We start from the raw sequence: 20,535 nt of genomic DNA on the forward strand, positions 1-20,535 counted from the left end.
TCTTTGTCCAGCTCCAGGAGGACATCTCAGCGACCCCAAATTCCTCTGCAACAAGGGGGTGCTTGCACAAAAGATGCAGGAGCACTCCAGAACTCCCATCACTGAAAATACCAACCCCAGCCCTGTGTGCCTTTGTAATTAGAGAAGAATTTTCCTCTGTGCTACATGGGTACTAATGCGTGTCAGTAACTCACCTCCACAGAGCCCTCACACAGTGCCTGGGATTCACTTGCACCCAGCATGATGGATTTCCAGACAGGATCCACTGGAATGCAACTCAAAACCTCTGCTTGTCTCTTTCTCTCTGCCTGAGTTTGCACATTAGAGTGATTGGCGTTTCCTTATTTCTGATTTATAGCAAGCTCTGAATTTAAATTATCTCTGATTTAAGGGATTCTACTATTTTAACACTGACAAGAAACTACTGGTATATAAGTAGTGGAGTATCTGCCAATAAGAAAAGCTTTTAGAGGAACATTAACTAATAATACAAGTAGCAAAACAAAAAAAGCCAATCACAAAACCTGAAGATGCAATTCAGTCCTTCTATAACAACTGCAGTAATTTCTCTGTGTCTGAGAGAATAGAGTTCCCATTCATGGCATTCCCTCCCTCCCTGAATTATTATTTAAAGTGAGTTTTGTTTGTTTCTGTGGAAGAACTCTCACCTGTGGAGGAGGTACTGTTATTGGTGCAGGCATGGGAACAGGAATTGGGACAGGTAAAGCTTTGGGAATAGGTGACACTGGTTCATTGTGTGCAGCTTCTGCACCTCCATTCTGAGCCACTTCATTTTCAGACTTCTTGGGAATTCCCTTCCACTCTGTCCAAAACAAAATCCCAACAGACACGGGTCACACAAGCGGTGCCATGTGAAACATGCTTAGTCATGTTTACAAAAATGACCTAATTGAAAATACTCAGGTAATAAGCAGCACAGAGCTAAGAAGCGTTTATACCGTTTCTGACAATAAAAACTCCAAATTCATTTAAACACAGCAAACACTGAAACAGCAAATAAACTTGTTCCTTTAATAGTCATTTAACAATCCTTTGCACTGACAGTGTTCATACACACCCAGGAGTCTGTTACATTATCTGTGACAAAAACTGTAAGGCTCTTTGGGACAAGCTTTCAACAGGTTCATTCTATTGCTCTCAGGCAAGAAGGCAGCAGCTTTGCCTCTAATTTGAGAACTCATTTCTAAAAAAACCAACCTCTTCAAGTCTCAAACAAGGAAAAGGACAATACAACTACAAAGAATTGCAGCAAAACAACAAAAATGTCAAATACAGCTTTAAACCTAATTTATGGAAGAAATAGCTCCTATTGTCTGTCAGAACTTCCGGGGAAAAGCCAGCTAAGCACAAAGAGGGATTAGTGAGGGGGCACTTTGGGAAAGAGAAAAGCACTGAGAGGACTGGAACACACTGACATTATGCTCATGATTCATTACATTTTTGTTTAAAACACACAGCTGATTTTTGTGTGTTCAGCATGAAGAGATGCCACAATTAGAGCACGTAATCACCAGCTAATTGGGCAAACTGGACAGAATGGCCAAACCCTGAAATAAAGGTTCAATAAAAAACATGCAGTAACACTCTACCTGGACTAAGGGTCTCGTTGTCCAGCATTCCTCCTTCACAGAAACTTTCCAGATCTTCAGGTTTGACTTTGTCCCACGGTATGTAAGTCACACCCAATTCTACATCCCAATACTGCTTGTAGTCTGGCTTTATTCCTTTATTCAGAGCCCAGGCAATCTTGTGTGGGGGGAAATACAAGGGGTCAGCAAAAAGTTTCCATTTTAATGGCTTTAATATTTCATTCTCACAAAACAGCATTTGAGGGTAAATGGTTCCTATTTCTTGGCTTAACCCACTGCACACCATTTGTAAAAATGTATAAAGCCAGCTTCATTTGATGATCCCCAGCCACTAAGATTAATTCCATTTCCCTTTGGAGGACAGTGTCACACTAATTTGACATTCTACAGAAGGAAGAACTTCACTAATTGATGCATATTTCCTTATTTATTAGTATTCTTTGTAGGATTACCATATGTAATGAAACTCTGTTAGGAGACAAATAACAGGCAACAAGAAACACACAGTGCCATCCCCTGGAATGAGCAGAAGGGCAGGCACCCTTTCTGTTGATTAGACAGATAATTACTGGCAATCTTTCAAGGAAACTGATACAAGGTTCCACTAATCCCACTACAAACCAGGAACAATAATCCTCAAAAACTAGTTCACTGATGTATTTTTTCAGGATTTTACAGCCTATCACCCCCAACGCCCAGCAGAGATGAGACAGGATGACAATAATTACAGCAGCTTTGGAAAGCCTGATGTTTTCAAGCAGTACCTTGATGGATTTCTGGTTGACTTTGAAGTTGCCTCGGCTCAGTTTCTGGAGGGCTCTGTTGGCATCTTGTCTGTGCACCATGACAATGTAGGCACATCCTCTGGGCGGTATCATCTGTGTGGGGTTGGAGGAAAAAAGTTCATTTTGCAGGTAACTAACAGAGAACAACACAAAAATGCTCAGTTACAGCAAGCTGGGACATCAGGGGGTGTTCCAAAAGGGGCTGTGCAAGTATGGAAGGAAATGTTAGTTTGAGAGGCTAAGAAAGCCAGTATCTTCTGGAAATTCACATTTCTAGGGAACTGAAACTTCCACAACTTCTGAAAACCTCCAAAACTCTAAAATACAGCTGACTTTTGCATATTTAATCCTTTTTAATTGCTAAACAATAGCATTTATGTAAATTCTAACATCTGGCAATTAGTTACTTTGTTGGAATGCACAACAGTATCCCTTCACTCTGCCAGCTGCACCTCCACATTCAGTTCTAGCTGCAGATTTGGAATAATTTTTATTTGTACTGAATTTGAGGAAAAAACTCCTATGTTCTCTTAAAAAATTTGGGAATAGGAAGAAAATTAGTCACTTATTTTTCTTTGTTTGAATGAATGAAATTTTTGAAGTTACTGGAACAGCTATACTTTATACATAAAATACCCTCAAATACAGCAAAATAAAACAATAGCTCTCTGTGTTTATGGCTAACATGACAGAAGAGCAACAAGAACACCAGCTGAGAGTCCACGCTCCTATAATCAAATAAAATGAAGCAGCCAAGGAACTCAGAAGCATGGGATGTAATTCTGCAGCCATCAGCCTGCAGGGAAAGCAGGATTTTTATGAAAATGGGGTAATCTTCTGCATTTTTATACTGCAGGAAACCAAAGCAGCTCCCTTCTTGTTTGTGTACAAGTCAGCCACATGATCTGAGTGCCCACACTGAAAACACAACACATGGGAAATGAGAGGCCAGCTCTTTGGAATGTATCAGAAATGACTCTGCCTCACAGCAGCCTGGAGAGATGTTCTGCACCCAAACACATCAAGGCAGCTTACACTGCACCCCTTCTACTCACATTGATGGACTCAATGGGGCCAAATTCCTCCAGGAGACTTCCCACATCCTGCTGAGTCGTCCTTTTGTCCAGCTGTCCTACCCAGAGTGTGGTACTGCAAACTACAACCAAGAGTTAGCACAGCTGGTCCTTACAGCACACATAACCAACACCTATCCCATGCTGAATCCAGGGTAATAACCAGGAAAGGAGCTCAAGGTATCCCCCAGGCTGCAGATTACTGCAGCAACATTGAACACTCAGCCAGGTTTTCCACCTGAGGTATATAGCACTGCAAACTTTGACAGCCAACATGACAGAACCTGGGAGAGGTGTTGGCAGCAGCACATCTCACAGCACGGCCAGGGAGCTTCCACTGTACAGCTACCAGGGTTTTGCAGGCCTTTACACACCTGGGACCATCACTCACCAGGATTTGGCTCTTGAAACACCTCAGGTTTTTGTCTCTCTTATATGAGAAAGAATGCTTTGATTTTACTTGATGAGAAGATTCCACAGACCCAAGGAATATTCAGAATACAACTATGTCTGGTCTATAAAGGCTGGCAAAGCCAGGATTGTGATCAGAATCCAAACACCAGCCTGTGTGTTTTCCAGGTCAAATCTCCCCTTCAGATTGGAGAGGTACACAGGACTGAATACTTAGAAAGATTGTAATAATTTACAATTAACTCAAATCCTTTTCATTCAATCTGCTTTACCTTCTATGTCTCAAAGGAAGGAAAAGAAGAACATGGGGTTTCAGCTTTTTCATATTTTACAGCCAAAATATTTCAAACTTGGAGATACTCCAGAAATGCTGAATATGAGTAAAGAAGCACAGGGAAGTGCTGTGAAATTCCTATCAGGAATCACAGGGCAGTTAACTTTTGTTCTGTTTGCATGAGCCTCGGGAAGCACCAGAAGCAGCACTGAACCCAAGGAACGCGGTGAGAGCACCGGGCGTTACAGGAAGGCGCAGAGCGACCCGGAGCAGCAGGAAGAGAAGGCACTCACCACTGACGGTCTCTGCCTTGATCTGGGGCAGCCCCTTGGAGCGGCGCTCCTTCTCCCGCTCGCGCTCGCGCCGCTCCTGGGAGCGGGACTTGGGCGAGCGCCGGCGCCGGTCGCGGGAGCGCGAGCGGGAGCGGCGGTGCCGGGAGCGCCGCGAGCGTGAGCCCGACCGCGAGCGTCTCCTCTTGGGGGACCTGTGGGAACCAGAGCCACGCTGCTCAGCGCCTGACACGCAGCCTCAGCCGTACAACACCCAAAGGGCTCCCTCAGGAAAGGAACACGTCAATCCCAGCTCCTTCACGGGCATTTAGAAGCACAAAAAATTTCTCATCGTGCACTAATTTTGTCCTGAAGCTGACCACCAAAACTGCGTCCACTTCGATACAGGGAAAATTACACTTGCCTCAGCAAGGCAAATGTTTACTGCTCTTACTAAGAAATGGCTAAAAATTATTATAAGTAAATTCTGCCACCGAAATTGTATTTTGCATCGTGTTCAAGTTCTAAACCCCTCCAGGTGTGGAAGACCTTCAGAGAAATCGTGTGGAGCTTGGTGAACAAGATGACTGGCAACTAAACAGAGAGTGGAGGCAGATCAGCTCGGTCAGCTGGGATGTGACAAACAGGCTCAGTGACACACAAAGTCACCAATCACAAACGTTTTAATAAGAAAACTGTTTTAGAGCACAGGCAAAATTAAACTATCACATTCTGCCTCCCTAAAATTTACTCTGGACTGAAAGGCATGGAAGTTGCTCTCTCCCAGTGAGAGAGAACTGCACACATATCATATTTTCCCTAAAAGGGAGATGACTTTAGAGGTTCATATGTCTTAGAGTTGCTAATTTGCTTTTCATTCCTGCACTAAAAGAACTTCTACTCATTTACCTTGATGCAGATCTAGATCTTGATTTCCTACTGTCAGAAACATGCCGTTTTCCCTCCTGAATGGGAGGCTGTTCCACTTCCATATCCTAAAACGTGAAATTGACAGGTGTTAGAGGTGAGCAGGACAAGCATTTTATTTCTTTTTATGCTCAGATTAAATTAACAGCACGAAAGTATATTAAATATTCAAATGTATGAAATTAAAGAGGAATGTGACTCAAAAGCTTCACTCTGTCTTCACTAGCAGGGAGAGGGTCCAGTATTGCACCTACTTAACACACCCACTGAAAAGGCACCATAGAAATAATTTACACAATTGCCATTTTCAATTTGCAAGTTACTGGTTTTCCACATTTCATCCCATTTCAGCAACACCTGCATCTCCACAGAAAATTATTTTATTCCTTAAGATCGGGTCAGTGGATCATGCTCCATTATCAAAATCCCAGGCAAAGTGAGATCTGCTGCAACTTTTCTCCAAGATGTTATGAGAAATTACTTTAAGTCTGAAGTATGCTGGAGACATGAAAGGGCAAAGTCCTGGAGCTCTCCAATTGTCTCCCAGCAGAGCAGAGACAACTGGATGTCAAGGACAAGGATGTCTCCCCTCATAGCCAGCTGTGTCCTGGTCATGCTGACATTTCTGCTCCAGGACAATCCACACACATTTGGGAAGGACATGTATGAGAGCATCTGAGTCGGTCTGTTCACTGCAAGGGCTGCTCACCTGCTGGTGGGGTTTCTGCAGGTGTGGCTCAGCCTGGACTGGGAAGGGAGACTGGAAAGTTGGCTGCACTGGTGCTGCTGGAGGCATCACTGGCTGAGCCATGGGTGGGAACTGGGGGGTAGGCAGGAGACCAAAGCCTGGCATTTGCCCATTCGGAGGAAGGGGCACCTTGGGAGAAGAAAAAACACAGAATTCCAGCTAGGAGAAGGAACACATTACATTTGCTTTCCCAGAAGGCTCAAGTGAAGTTTTATGTCAACTCAAAAATCACAACAAAAGATGGGGGAAAGATGAAGCAGGCCAAGCATTTGGGTGCAGAAGTGACAATCTTGTCCTTCAAAGCCTGACTAGGACACACACCAAAAATGCGTTTCTTTGGGAAGATGGAGGGCTAAGCCACATTCACTCTTCACCAGAAGGAAAATCACTTCCTTCCTGCTGCACCAAAGAAAAGAGCAAAGCATGGAAAGCACAACAGGGGGACAAGGGAACAGCCTGGGGTTACCTGGTGCCGCATCGGATCCTGCTGCATTCCCATCATCCGCTGCTGAAAAGGATCCATATTTGGGAGCTGAGGAAATACTGGCTGTTGCATGCCTTCTCCTGGAAACCCACTAAAACCAGGAATATTTTGGTGAGACAAGTCAGCAGATGCACAGATTTGTCTTCATTTTACAAATTTCTAAGCACATTTACACATTCTTGCTGTTATTTTAGACAGAACAATCATCTTTGCTATGATCCCGTTTCCAACAAAAAAAGGAAAGGCAGAAAGAGTGGCTTCCTGATCTTTTCTCCACTCTAAGAGCAGTCCTTTCACATTTAAAGAAATGCTACACAAAGGTTACTCTCTCGCCCCTGTACTTACTCTCACTACTCTCTCGCCCCTGTACTTATATGAGCTTGCTGAAGATCTCAGCCTACAGAAACATTTCAGGAAGGTTTTTTGCCTTAGGCTCATTCTCTTCCTTTGCAGCTCCTCTTTTGGGAACAAAAGAAGCAATGCTTTTCTCCTCAAGGAGAAGAAACTGGCTGTACTTTTGCTGTAAGAAAACACTTTGATTTGGGAGGAAATAGGGCAGAGTAGAAGGGGGTGGGTATTACATGAGGATTATTACAGTGATGCCCATCACTTCCTGATTCAACACACAGAATGGACAGTGCTCAGGGAATTCTGGAGTCTGTGCAGGTAACAAGACCTGCCTGCAGGATGTAGCAGCCTGTGCAAGAAACTCAGCAGGATTTCAGGAGGAGAAAGCAATTTGATGGTGATGGGAAATGGAACTTTGCAGCGTCTGAAGACAATTCTGAGAAGATTCTGGACAGATCAGTATTTTATAGAGAGAATTACTGAGCTTGCGTGCCCCAGACTGGGAGCATGGGAATGCCACCCTCAGGGAGTGGCACCCTCACCCTGCACAGCTGTGAGACACTAAGGACAGAGGCCCTGAAGCACTACCTACAGAACATGAACATGCCCTCAAGCCTCCAGCTGGGCAGACACCAGCAGTGCCCATGACCTACCTCATCTTTCTGTACTCCAGAGCTCCATCTGCATTCTAAGGCAATACTATCCATTTCCTTCAGAGACCCTTAATGAGCTACTACTGGTGGACATAAAGTGCTCGAGGTGAGAGACACAGTCAGAAAGCTGATGACAGAGTTAGTGGTTCTGGTTTTGAGAGCAGGCTTTAGATGCAGATACAGAGAGTAAGACATGGGGCCACGTACTGAAGCAGGGAAAAAAGAAATATGGACTAACCCCGGCATTGAGCACCATCCAGCCTGTGCACTGAATGAGAGAGAGGTCCTGTGGAAAAAACTGGGATGTGGTCATGTCATTCCAGACTTTATCATAATGCACAGCAAAAGGGAAACAGGAGCTTCAGCTCGCTTGTGTGGGGATGGAATGTTTGCCAACATAAAACTGCAAAGCCAATTTTCATTTCTTGAATACTATAAACTATCACAATGTTTGGAAGAGCAGCTCTTCCCCAGCCAGTAAAGAAATCCAGTGATGCCCTGACACCCTCAGGTGTACTGTAAAAGCATGGAACTCATCCTGCAACCAAAACTGAGCTTTTCTCTACAGAACACAGCCCTCCATCAATGAGGCAACACCAGATCACCAAAGTAACAGGACACAAAAATCACCCCACCAAAACCTGTTAACAGTGTTTTAAATTTGGACTGTAGCAGTTAAACACTGAACTAACTTGGAATTTTAATCTACTTTCTAACCTAAAAAATGTTTTAGGACCAAGACTTCTTAGTTTTATTATGACACAGAACTTACAAAGCTGGCTGAGACACTGCAGGGGAAGGAGCTGAATCTTCTTTCTTTGAATCTTCCACAGCTTCTGGTTCATCATCGTAGTCAAACCGATCTAGCAGCTTCTGAAAGAAACCACATCAGCACAACTATTTTTTCTGTATCTTACTCAACTGGCAGCCAAAATATCTTTATTATCACATTCTTACAACTGATGTAAGCTCTGAAACTAAAGACAAGGTTAGAATTGGGGAGAAACAGAAATCTATATTCCAATACAAAACAAAAACTGTCCAAAATCAGATTCTTCGGCTTCAGAAAATGCAAACCAAGACTTACTTTGTCAAATGATGTTTTCTGCTCAGGTGCTGTGAAAGTAGCTTTCTGCTCTGGGGGCTGTGCTGCCGTGGTTTTCAGCTGAGCAGTAATAGCTTGAACCTGAGCCATCACAGTGTTGTCTATGACCGGTGACTGGGGCTTCTGAGGCTGTTGGAAGGTCTGCAGGATTTGCTGGAGCTACAGAAACATGAGACAGTATGAAGTCAATGTCCTCATATAAACATCAAGTATTGAAAGAGTTGTAGGATATACATTTTATGTCAACAAGACTGCGGCAGGGGACAAACACAGCAAAAACCTGACTGAAATGTGGAGCATTAACAGCAAGACCACAAGTTCTTTATTAAATATTTTGGTGGCAAAATTCAGTTGATCCTAACATTGCAGTGTTCAGGCCCTTCAACACAGCAAAAATTTAAATCCCTCATTTTCTTTGAGATATTCCACTTGTTCCAGAAACCCTGTTACTGCATCAATTCATGACTAATTTACTTAGGCGCTGAGTATCATCAAATATCACAACTATTGGATGGAAGAATTTAAATACTCTATCCCACCAAAGACCTTTGGGAAGCTCTTTTGCTTCAAACCCAGGCTGTCAATGCAACCATTTCACACAGGAACTGAAGGGCATCAGTGAGCAGGTTACCTGCTGTCCTTGTGTTGTCTGGAACAGCTGGGCTACAGCTGCAAAGGCATCGGAGCTGGGCAGCTGTGGCACGGCGGGCACCGAGTTGGCGGTCGCTTGCGGCGGCTCCGAGGGAACCTTGGCCGGAGGGGGCGGCGAGCCTGGGGGTTTCAGGAACACAGGAAGGGCTGTGTGACTCCACAAGGTCCCTCTTGCTCCCCACAACGAGTGTCTGCTGCCTGCACCCCCTATTTATCCCAAAAGGGCCTAGTTACAGCACCCCAGCTGCATTTTCTGTTCCTTCTGCCATGATCTGCTCTGCTCACTGCTCACACCTGCACCTGGGATGCAATGAGACAGAAACGCTGGTCCCACATAGAATTTCAGCTCCCAGCTCCATGTTTGTAGCAGTGAAGGTTTAGGAAAGCTCTCACCACTCAACCAGCATTAGGCAGTGAGCTTCAATACCCTGAACGTGGTGGCCCTGTTTCCACAGGCCTGGGCTCATCCTTTTGGATCAACCATCTCATGGCTCAATGGAAGAGCAGCTGAGTTTCTCTCAGTATTTTCCACCAGGAACTGAACTTTTGCAGAGAAGTCTGGCAATAATTAAAGGTTTTTAAGGATTACTTCAGAGGCAGTTTTCTTTGATAAAGTTTGTTCACATGCCCCTATTGCATGTGCACATGCCACACCAGCAGCTGATGGATAAATCCTCCCACCAGGAAAATGATATTTACTCATTTTTCCAGGAAAAGACTCACAACTGTGAGATCACAATTAAAGACATGCTATTAGTGTTCCCATTATCTCTGCCTTACATTACAACACCTTTTTTAATAAACATCTTGCCAGTACCAAGTAAATTAGCAATAATCCCATCAATTCCTACATATTGTGAGTAACTACTGTTCACCAGATCTCTTTTAATGGACATAATAAAGCTGTACAAGGAGTGAGTTAAAAAAAACTCTACAGACAGAAATATTTAGTTTGAAACACTAAGCAAACATGTTTGCCTTGCAATAGCAACTCCTTTAAAGCCCTTCCTCTGTTTGCACTTCAAATAACTCCAGTGTTGACAGGCAGCAAGCACAGTCAAATGTGCTGAATAATACTTTCCCAGAAGTTAAATGCAACATAAAAATAAAGCAAAAAGGTATGTGTTGTTTTTAAATATAAAGTAACTCCCCAATTATTTCCTGAATACATTCAGCAGGGTATTTGCTTGCTCAAGGGAGAAAATCTGCATTTCTCTCTGTCTTTATGGGTGAAACAGACTCTACTTCACATAATCCATTAATATATTTATTATTATTATTATTACTATTATTCATTAGCATATTTATTGCAGGGCCAAATTACCCCCTCTGGTGCATCTGAATAACCTCACTGAAGATGTCTGCAAAAGGCAGCCAACCTGTTCACCACTACTGAGGAGAGAGAGAGAGAGCTGGCCAGGCAGTGCCCCTTACCTGTCCCAAAATTCAATTGTATAGCCACCATTGTGCCCCCAAGCTCAGGTGCCAAGGCATTCCCTGGCCCTGCCAGCTTTAGAAAGCCTTTAATGGGATACACTTCCCTGAACACAGCTGGAGATGATTTCACTGTTTTGTGGTCTCTCACCACACCTCACTCCCTCCACTCCATTTTCCCAGTCCTACTCCATGAGCACAGTAAATAAGGAGGTTACCACAGCTCAGTGTGAAACATCAGTGCAGAGCCAAAAAGCTGCTCTCTGCAGAAAGAAGGAATTGTAGAATGCATATTCCCTGGAAGCTCGCTCCCAGCTTTGCTGTGGCACTAAATAGGTCAGTGCAGGCACAGTGGGCAGGCTGGCACTGCTGGGCTCTGCAGGTCAGTGCTCCTCAGCCAGCAGCCCGTGCAAAATCTCAGGCACAAATGTTCTCTTTGAGAACCTGGATGTGAAACACCAGCCCAAGACTTTCAGGGCTGCACACTCAGGCACTGACAGCTGCTGCTTTCAGCTACTAAGCTGACTGAAAGGAAGATGAAGCTCTTTAACATCTAAGATCCCACTTACTTACCTGGATCCTGGCATTTAAAAGCGACATCAGAATTATAAAATCAAGAAATCACATAAAAATATTCCAAAGCAAAAGAAAAAAGAGTATCTGTTTAAGAGAGCACACTGCAGTCACCTGTATATATATGTACATATGCATATACACATGATAAACTTTTAATGTATTTCCCAAGTCAATATTCATATGCTGATAATTTCCTATTTAAAATGAGTTTGGCTGCTCATTGTGACAAAGCTGATTTTATTGCTATGCCACTGCTGGAACTAAGAGAAGGCACTCTGTGCTGAAGGCAAACAAGCTGTTGCCATTTGCCCTTTGAGAGCAGAAGTTAAGATGTCATTCCTACCTTCATTGTTAGTAGCATTCTCTGCCATGGGTGCAGTGGCACTGGTTCCTGCTGCCATATCCAAGAGAGGCTGAATTATTTCAATTTTAAATACTCCATTTTTCTGCCAGAGGTTCAGAACACGAACTATTTTACTCTGTTGAAACAAAAGGAAGCACCAATGCTGAATCCAGCTTTCTTAAGTCACCATTTTATCTTCTGTATGCAGAGAAGGTTTGAACAGCACATGACATAATCACACCAACTTAACAAATCCTGTGTCGTGAGAGAGGGAGGAAACACCTTTGAACTGGCAAAGATAAAAACTGCCAACTTATTTTACTGTCAAAGCAACCTGCGACATTTCCCTAAAACTCTTCTGGCCAGTCAGAAATCCAGTTGTGATCCTGGTACAATCCAGGACATATTTCAGCCCCACATCTACACAGGAGACCAAAAGGAGAAAAGGAAGATGAGCTGGAAAGCCTGCATGAAGAGAGGGGCAGTTAGACCAGAAAATGCACCACAACCCTTTGAAGTCAGATTGAGGGTTCCTTGCTTGGTATTATGCCTAACCCAACCAATTTTCTGTTGAGACCAGAAACTGCATCTCCATCATTATCCAAAAGATGAGGAAAGCAAGTGGGAAACATCCTCACTGATCACTGCAGGATTAATTTAGAATCTCTGACTCTCAGCTGTTATTTTAAGCTCTTTTTTTTTTGACATGAAGAACAATGCAGCTTCCAGGAACAAGCTGGAAATTGGCCTTTCCTTCTTCAGCCCAGCATTCAAACAAAAATGTCTCAGTAGTTGTGCTGCTTCAGCTGGAACATGCAAGCAGGTAGAAGGCAGAACACATGTTGTATTGCTGTCCTTCCTGCAAACTTAGTCATTCACCTGCACACAGAGGCTTTAAGTACCTTTTAGCTCAAATGAATTGATTCTGTTCTTTCACTGTGACTCAGTTATATACACCCATGTAAACCCACCTCTAACTAAGTGATTGAAGAATTTTACAAAATGTTTGCTAAAATAACATCCATTACAGAGAAACCTGAAATGTCTATTTTTAAGTAACATTCTGGTCTGAAAAACAGTTAACTTTAAAACAGCAGCAGTTTTTTGCTTTGGGTATTCTAGCTCTCCAGAGAACTTGAAAATTATATAAAGGCCAAAAAATGGGCGAAAGTAATACTCTCATTTTCAGTCACATATTGATTTTACAGAGAGGCTGTTCAAAAAAAAAAAAAAGGTAGCATTATCCTCTTCAGATATCCCACACAATTGCTGTGTATCTGCAGATCAGGGTGTTTATTTTAGGAACTAGAACTTTATTAAAGCACTTGTGTTTTAAACAATAATATTCCCTATTTCAAGTAATTCCATGAAGGAGATGGACAGTCTCACTCACTCAGATGAACAAAATGGTAATGCAGAAACAGAAAGGAGAAGGGACTGCTCTGTTTCACAGGCTAGCAACCCAGGAGCTCCCAAATATCAGCTTCAATGCCTGAAGGTCTAAATGTTCCACATTAGAAAACTGCAGAGCATCAAAGCCTTTCAAAAGCTTATTTAGAGTGAGAGATGAAGTCAGGTAGAAAAAAGAGTATTTCACTCTTACAAGGAGAAAGGGAGTAGGTGATTTTCTGGAAACCAACTGGCAGCCTCTAAAACACTGCTCTTGGGAGTCTCAAAACTGTTCTGACAGGGGTCACAGAAACCATCTTCTCTGGACCATCAGGAATTCACACCACTTTCTGAGCCTCTCTTCTACTAAAAAGTACAGCAGAACTAAGAAAAATGAGGCCTTAGACCAGCCCTGACAGTGGAGAGCACCAAGCTCAAGTATGGGACTGGAAAACACTGAAGAAATCAACATGATGATTTTCTTAGAAAACATTTCTGAACAGAATAGTCACTGCCTACAAAACCAAAGCTTCTCCTGCAATGCTGTGTTATTGTGGCAGACACTGCCTTCCAAACGAAGTTCTGCAGGAGCCTCAAGAAGACTTTCTGGCACACTTAGACACACTGCTGAAGTGTCTGCATAGGCAAAACAAAACTGATAAGGTCAGGCAAAATACATCTTTTAACTTGAATTTGCATTTAGCTGTCACCTTTGATAACCCTCAGCAGCAGTCACTGCCAGGGTGAGAGAGAACCCCCACGTCACTGCCACAGCAGTGCAAGCACCAAGGCGGCACCCATCAGTGCCCAGCAACACTTGAAGGGCTCGTCCTACCTTGTCTTCAGATGGACAGAGATACAAATACTGGAATGTGGCAGTAATATTCTTAGAGAATCTTGGCCCAAAGACATCCTTGTCGGTTCCGAACTGGTGCCGGGACTGCCGCACGATGGAGTCGATGACGTACAAGCCCGGGACTTTGTACTCCGGCTTGCACTGCAAACAGCACAAAGATCCCCAGTCAGGCAGGGGGAGCAGCCCCTCAGAGCCTCCCTGCAAACCTGCTCTGGGGCTGAAACACTGCTCTGCAGCCCAGCCCCTGCTCTTCCTGCCCAGGCAAGCAGGAACACTCATCCTCTGGAAATACCTATTGTCTTAGTGATGATTCCTTTCAAGTTCAGCACCTCCAGGTGCCTCCCCAGCTGCCACGTAGGGAAGGTGGGAAATCTCACCATTTACTGCTTTCCTCCCCTCCTTAATGTGTTATGGAAAACTACAATGTGGAACTCACATAGACAAAGTCATACCTAACAAACCAGGATTTCCTCCCTCAATCCCTAAGGAACAGAAGTGTTTCTGATTATTTACGAGCATTATTAGCAATATCTAGCAAAGCATATCAACACACTTCTTTTTTTTACTTTTTACCTTTTTGATAAACTTCTCCACAATCTGGACAACATGCTTGTAGAGCTGGAAAATAAATACATCCATTCATTTATCATGTCCTCAGCAATGCCACATCGTTTTAGAAGCTTTTTAACTCTTTGTGCTTACTAACATTTCAGAAACGCTACAGAATGTTGCAGTCACATTCCAAAAAGCAGAATGTTCCCAAAGAGAAAAAATATTCCATGGGGGAAACCCAGAACCAAGCCAGAAGTGTGTCAGTGTGCACACAAGGCACAGAGCTTGCCAAGAATTAGTGAAAGCTTTCTGGATTTACTTTCTCTGCAATCCACGCTGGTTTCACATGTTAAGGTGCGGTTGCATCCTGCAATATTTAGTTTTATTACACAAAATCACAACACTCGAGTGGGTGTAGCATGAAAAAGCAACGACTCAAAGAAATCAAGCTGGCATTTTGCTCCTAGTCCAAAACCAAGGGATGATATTCACCACCCACTTGTTTCTAGACAACAGCCTTAACAGCAACTAGAATGAACCATCCCCCAAGCTGAGATTGGGAAATCCTGAGTATTTACTTACAAGTGAAATAATAAAGCATTGCTGCTGATACTGCTTCATCTTTGTTTTGTTGTTCTTTACCTTAATAGCTTTAATGGCAGCTTTTGTGATGAGAATCATCTTTGCTCGGGAAATAGGAGGTTTCATCTCCATCAGTGAGAAGAGCTAAAGAGAGAAAACAAACATTGGAAATGCATTGTGAAGTTCAGCAATTAAGCAAAACCAACATTTCAGGTGGGTGATTTGATTACTGCCATCCCACACTGTGCATGGCCACGCTGCTGGCTGGCCCTGGAGAAGTGGCTGCTTCACAAAGCCAAGGAAAGCAGCATTTACCAGGTTACTGCTAAAAAGAACTGTTTCAACCGCTCTGCACACTTGGCTGCCTGACCCTCCAAATGGCTCCCAGGGGAAAAGTTCACTCCTCAAGGAGAACCTTTGCAGAAGTTATAGGTATTATATGAAGTTTATATGAAGTATATAGAAGTTATGTGTCATCTTTATAGGTGACATTGGCCATAACTGAAAATAAGCATTAGCTCCACGTTTCAGAAACTGAGGGAAACCAGAACTGCACACAGAGATGGACAAAGAAATCTGAGCATACACACATAACTGTTTTTACCTTGAAATATTCCTCACAAATCACAGAAAAAATTGGATTGTGTTACATAATTTCATTTTTGTCTTCATCACAAAGAAAAAATTGGGCCCTTGAATGCGAGTAAAAAATGTCATCAATTATTTGCCACACAGCAAAGTAAGAGAATCAAAGTGTCTTCATCTGTCAGTGTAATGGAAAGTAAGATGTCATTTAAAACTTTGTCTCTTATGTTATTAATTAAAGTTCCCAGATACTGGTGAAGTGACCAACTTACACAGATTTATCCACTGTCCCAGTTAAGGAAAAAAACCATCCATGACGGAGATAAAAAAAATTGGCCACATACTCAGAGAAAAGGGAAGTGCTAACAGGGCTTTGAGCTGTACAAAAGGAAGCCTCACACCTAGAACACACCAAGAGCAGGAAATCAACTTTGTTATTTTCTATTTACTTTCTTAATTGGATTCCTATTCCGAGACAGGAAAGAAGAAAAACTGTCCTTGCAGACAGTGGTAGCCACATGCCTTTTCCAACACCAACACAAAACCATGACTTTTCATTATTCATCACCACAAAATGCAAGTTCTTGTGCCAGAACGTTGGGGTTTGAAAGCCATTTCAGCTGTAAGAGATACTTCAGCTAACATCACTGCTTGCTGAGAAATCACAGTATGGACAAATAAAACTGCCAGATAAAACACAGAAGGAGAGAGAGAGCTCTGTGAGCTGATATGGGTTTTTAAAAAAAATCTTGTTTTCAATTTAGACTTAAGTGCTTCAGAATTAAGTGCAGAGACTCTTGATGAACAAAGTCAGTGCTATTCTTAAAACTCAGGAAAATCTGTCTGAAGAGGTAATGAAAGGGGGAAAAAATCCAAACCCCAACACCCACAAACAAACCACCAGAAGGCTCAAAAACTGAGATGGGGGAGGAAGAAAAAGAGCCAGCATCACAAGAGGCACTCCATATCCCCTCCTTTACCCATGAAGAAGCAACTGGCTCCTCCAGGAAAGGACCCATTCCTACAGAAAAAGAACAAAGGAGCTGGTGTGGAAGCACTGCTTTGATGTTTGTATTTCAGGAACACAAGGAGAGACCCCAAAGAAATTGGGAGAGCTCAGAGCAGGGCTCAAGGTGACAAGAAACGAGTGCAGCAAAATAATAAAAAGAAATGTCTTAAAAGTATCCCAAGCAGGACATTGCAACTGGGGGAAACACAGAAAAAAATAAAAAATCCAAGGACACATAAACTGCCAGGGAGAATGAAGGCACTGATACATGAGTGAGCATATCTACCTATCTATCTATCTATCTATCTATCTATCTATCTATCTATCTATCTATCTATCTATCTATCTATCTATCTATCTATCTATCTATCTATCCACCCATCCATTCATCCATCCATCCATCCTGCTCTTTTCACCCCCTCCCACCACCTCCTGGAATTTTACCTCAGAATTTTGCTCCTTTTTTTGAAATTACCTAAGATCTTAAAACACCAAATAACTGTTTATAGTCAATTTTTTTTGTAATTGTCAGTATGTTACATGTGTCAACACCTTGGGAGATGGCTACAGCTAAAATTTAGCTCCCTTCCCTTACTTCCTTTGTGGCTTCTCCCTGCTGGAATTGGAGCTGCTCAGAAGACACCCAGGTATTTCCAGTGGCATTTGTTCAATTAGACCTAGATATTCTTTCACACACATTTCCCAAACCAATATACAAAATGGTCACCCAAGCACTATTTTTAGAGGGCTGTTTCACAATAATATATCCAGTTTCTCATGATCAGCTCAAGGAACAATTTGGACACAAAAACTTACACTCTATTTACAAAAAAAAAAAAAAAAAAAAAAAAAAAAAAAAAAAAAAAAAAAGAATAAGTATGTAACAAAGGCAAAGAAAATTTACAGCTTGAGGATTTCCAAAGTCCTGCCTCACAACAGGAACCTCTGCCTGGAATGCTGTGACCTGCTAGAAATGACTCTGTGCTTTTACTGCCCCTAACTGCCTGTTTACAGGATGTTGATACAAAAGAAGGAGAGGTGTTCAAGGGTTTTAAACTCAGGCCACAGTACAAAATATGGATTTAAGAGTATTTCTGGGTGATTCTCCCAGCAGGACTGAAGTGCACAGTAAAGTATCTATAAAGCCAGGAATGCAAAAGGCAGAAAATTCACCTGCTCAGTTTCAGGCTAAAATGCTATTAAACCACAGCAGGACAGCAAAAGGGAGACCAAGCACAGAGTGACTGTGCCCAAATGCAGAATGAGTGTGAAATACAGGAGCTTCACGTGGGACAGAGTGAAAAGAGGCCCTTCAGCTCCCACTGTGCCCCTGCTCCAGCCAAGGAGCCCTGTGAGGTGCAGGTAATGACACAAGGAACAGGGTGCTGATGGCCTTTACTTCTCAGTCTTTTGAGCAGCAAATTATTAATTTCTCTCATTCTATAATTAATGCCTTTTGATGGTTTAGTTTACATGGAAACCTGAGAACCAGGAGGTTTTGAAGTAAAGAGGAGAAGTGCTACTTTAAAATTTACCCAGCTTGATGTATGATGTTAAGAGTATCTGTTTTAAGTGTGAGGTAACACAGTAAAAGTATCTTTTAAGGCTTGAACTGACTTCCTTGGCTTTGCCCTTTCGCTCAAGTGTCTGTGCCATAAAAAGGTGTCTTTATTTACAAATAAAGAGCTGTAGGCCCGTTTTATACACTCACTAAACATACCCCAGAGCTCAGCAGCTGCACAGAGAGGAAGGAGCACCAGCTTCTGAACCAGACAGTGCTTAGTGCTTAGTGGATATCAAGCACCCAGGTCATTGTCAGGACACCTCATTCCACCTCCCCTTCTCCAATTTCCAGAGCAGTCTAACAGGCCCTCAACCATTCCAACATGCCTTAGGTGTCCAACAATCCTTCCCAAAGCAGGCTCCACATTCATTCACTGTCTTTTGGAATGTATTTTATTCATGCATTTAGAAAGCACCCGACCCAGCCAACCACCAGTGACTTACAGACATAACTGCAGTGTCATGTTCCTGTACAGAAACAAAGAGCTTGTGGAGGACACGACCAACAAGCACAGATATTGCACTATTTTGTTAACAAAACACCTTTATTGCTAATGCATGACCAGATCTCTAAAAGTGATTCTGTCACTCTATACATTTTCCTTCCCCTATGAAAGCCACTGATTCCTTTCCTCTTCAGGCCCCATTCTTCCTTAAGGGAAGGATCTGTTGCTAAGCTGTATCTCAGAGGATCAATGCAAGTTTGAAATGCTTGACCACCAGCCGTGAAGCACAGCAACTATTAGGTGCTGCTGAAGGTAAGAGAACACCACAACATCCAGAGCTGTCAGGCTGCATTCTTTGGAAAATAAAGTGAGATTTGATTTTGACCAGATATGACCCCCAGGCAATGAAGCTCAGCAGCACTTCATCAACTAAGCTACTTCTGTGGCCTAGAAAGACCATTCACAAATCCTGAATCACTGGGGAGAAACATCTTCACAAAAGATACTCATATGAAAATGACATCATGCAAGTGCACAGAATGGAGTGTTGTTTTCTACTCATGTGCTCTGGAAACGCAGCTTTGGGGATCAGTGCAGGGCTCTTTTGTCCAGCACATCTCCTGGAAAGCTGCTTGTCTCTCTGCTTCTTACCAGGAATCCCTACCAGAATGTCACGGCTTCCAGTGCTCCTGGAAACAAGTTCAGAGCAAACAGACTCCAAACAGACACTGGGAGTTGTGCCCTTCTCTTTTTCCGTGCACATGGAGCCTCACTGGGGATCCTGAGCTCCAGGAACTGCTGGAGAACCACTGGGAAGGATATCCTGCTAACCTCTATTTATAGCTCCTCAGGATGGAGGGGAAGGTTGTCACCAAGGGGCAAAATAAAGTCCTGCCATTGGCAGCAAACAGCCACACTGGATCCAAAATCCCTCAACTGTCCAGTGCTCTAAGGATGGGCAAGCAGCAAAAAGGAATGTGCAGCTCCAGCTTTAAACAAACAGCCCCCAGCACACTCATTTGTTTGTTCTAGGCACATGGAGATGGGGTATCAATTGTTTCAGGGGTACACGCTAACAACTGAGACACGGGACTAAGTGAAATGATGTGCATTACTCAACACAAATAAAAGATTACAAAACAGGAAAGTTGACTTTATTCTACTTCCAGCAGCAAGATTGTGAAAAAAAATCTTTATTTCTAACTTTTACAACCAGTAAACTATGCCTCAAGTTTTCCAGATTAAAGAAAAAGACAGGCATCCCTAAAAACATGCCAAGGATTTATATGGATGATGTGTGGGTTGAGTAGGGGTTTTTTGTTTGTGTTTTGGGGGTGTGATTTCAATTTTTTTTTTTCAAAGAAAAATGTTTATTGTTTTCTTAAAACCATAAAAAGCTATGTCCCATTATCCAGTTACCTTTTGTGATTTATTCATACTGTATCATTACTGTAACATAACATATACACCTAAGAGCACATGAATTCTAACTGGTGAAAGTAAACTCCTCAGAGAACACACACTGCACTACAGACCTGTCAAACCCCACACATTCAGCTGGCAGCACCTGCTCAAAGTACGGCTGCATGAATGCAAAACCCCTGCATGCTCCTGTAGAAACATGAGGACTTGGAAGAGGATGTGTATTGGCAAAGCTGCATTCAGAATGCAGGTCCAAAGAACAGGATTGGCAATGGCACCACAATCCAACACAAATTACACAACCCGGGAGTTCCCACCCCCTGCCACAGCCAAACTCACTTCTCTCCCTCCCCAAGCCCTTCTGCCCAAGAGGGGACACCAAGCCCACAGCTTAGGGGACACCACGTTTTCAGCCACACTTTGAACTTGGGCCTCCCACC

At 43.0% G+C, this 20,535-nt stretch overlaps 1 protein-coding gene across 3 annotated transcripts in view; it reads right to left on the reverse strand.

Annotated features, from left to right (window-relative positions):
• The window catches only part of SCAF4 (SR-related CTD associated factor 4), a 29,777-nt gene that overhangs the window by 6,803 nt on the left and 2,439 nt on the right, over positions 1-20,535 (reverse strand). For all 3 annotated transcript variants that reach the window (XM_050973111.1, XM_050973103.1, XM_050973101.1), the window contains exons 2-17: positions 15,131-15,214; positions 14,510-14,554; positions 13,916-14,077; positions 11,692-11,827; positions 9,319-9,458; positions 8,670-8,846; positions 8,355-8,455; positions 7,821-7,868; positions 6,564-6,672; positions 6,059-6,226; positions 5,332-5,417; positions 4,447-4,637; positions 3,451-3,551; positions 2,375-2,488; positions 1,611-1,767; positions 669-823 (exon numbers count right to left, since the gene is read on the reverse strand). In XM_050973111.1, coding sequence (XP_050829068.1) covers positions 669-823; positions 1,611-1,767; positions 2,375-2,488; positions 3,451-3,551; positions 4,447-4,637; positions 5,332-5,417; positions 6,059-6,226; positions 6,564-6,672; positions 7,821-7,868; positions 8,355-8,455; positions 8,670-8,846; positions 9,319-9,458; positions 11,692-11,827; positions 13,916-14,077; positions 14,510-14,554; positions 15,131-15,214 — 1,974 coding nt within the window. The remainder of the gene's footprint in view (positions 1-668; positions 824-1,610; positions 1,768-2,374; positions 2,489-3,450; positions 3,552-4,446; positions 4,638-5,331; positions 5,418-6,058; positions 6,227-6,563; positions 6,673-7,820; positions 7,869-8,354; positions 8,456-8,669; positions 8,847-9,318; positions 9,459-11,691; positions 11,828-13,915; positions 14,078-14,509; positions 14,555-15,130; positions 15,215-20,535) is intronic.

Source organism: Serinus canaria, chromosome 1, assembly GCF_022539315.1.
Source record: "Serinus canaria isolate serCan28SL12 chromosome 1, serCan2020, whole genome shotgun sequence".
NCBI classification, from domain to species: domain Eukaryota; kingdom Metazoa; phylum Chordata; class Aves; order Passeriformes; family Fringillidae; genus Serinus; species Serinus canaria.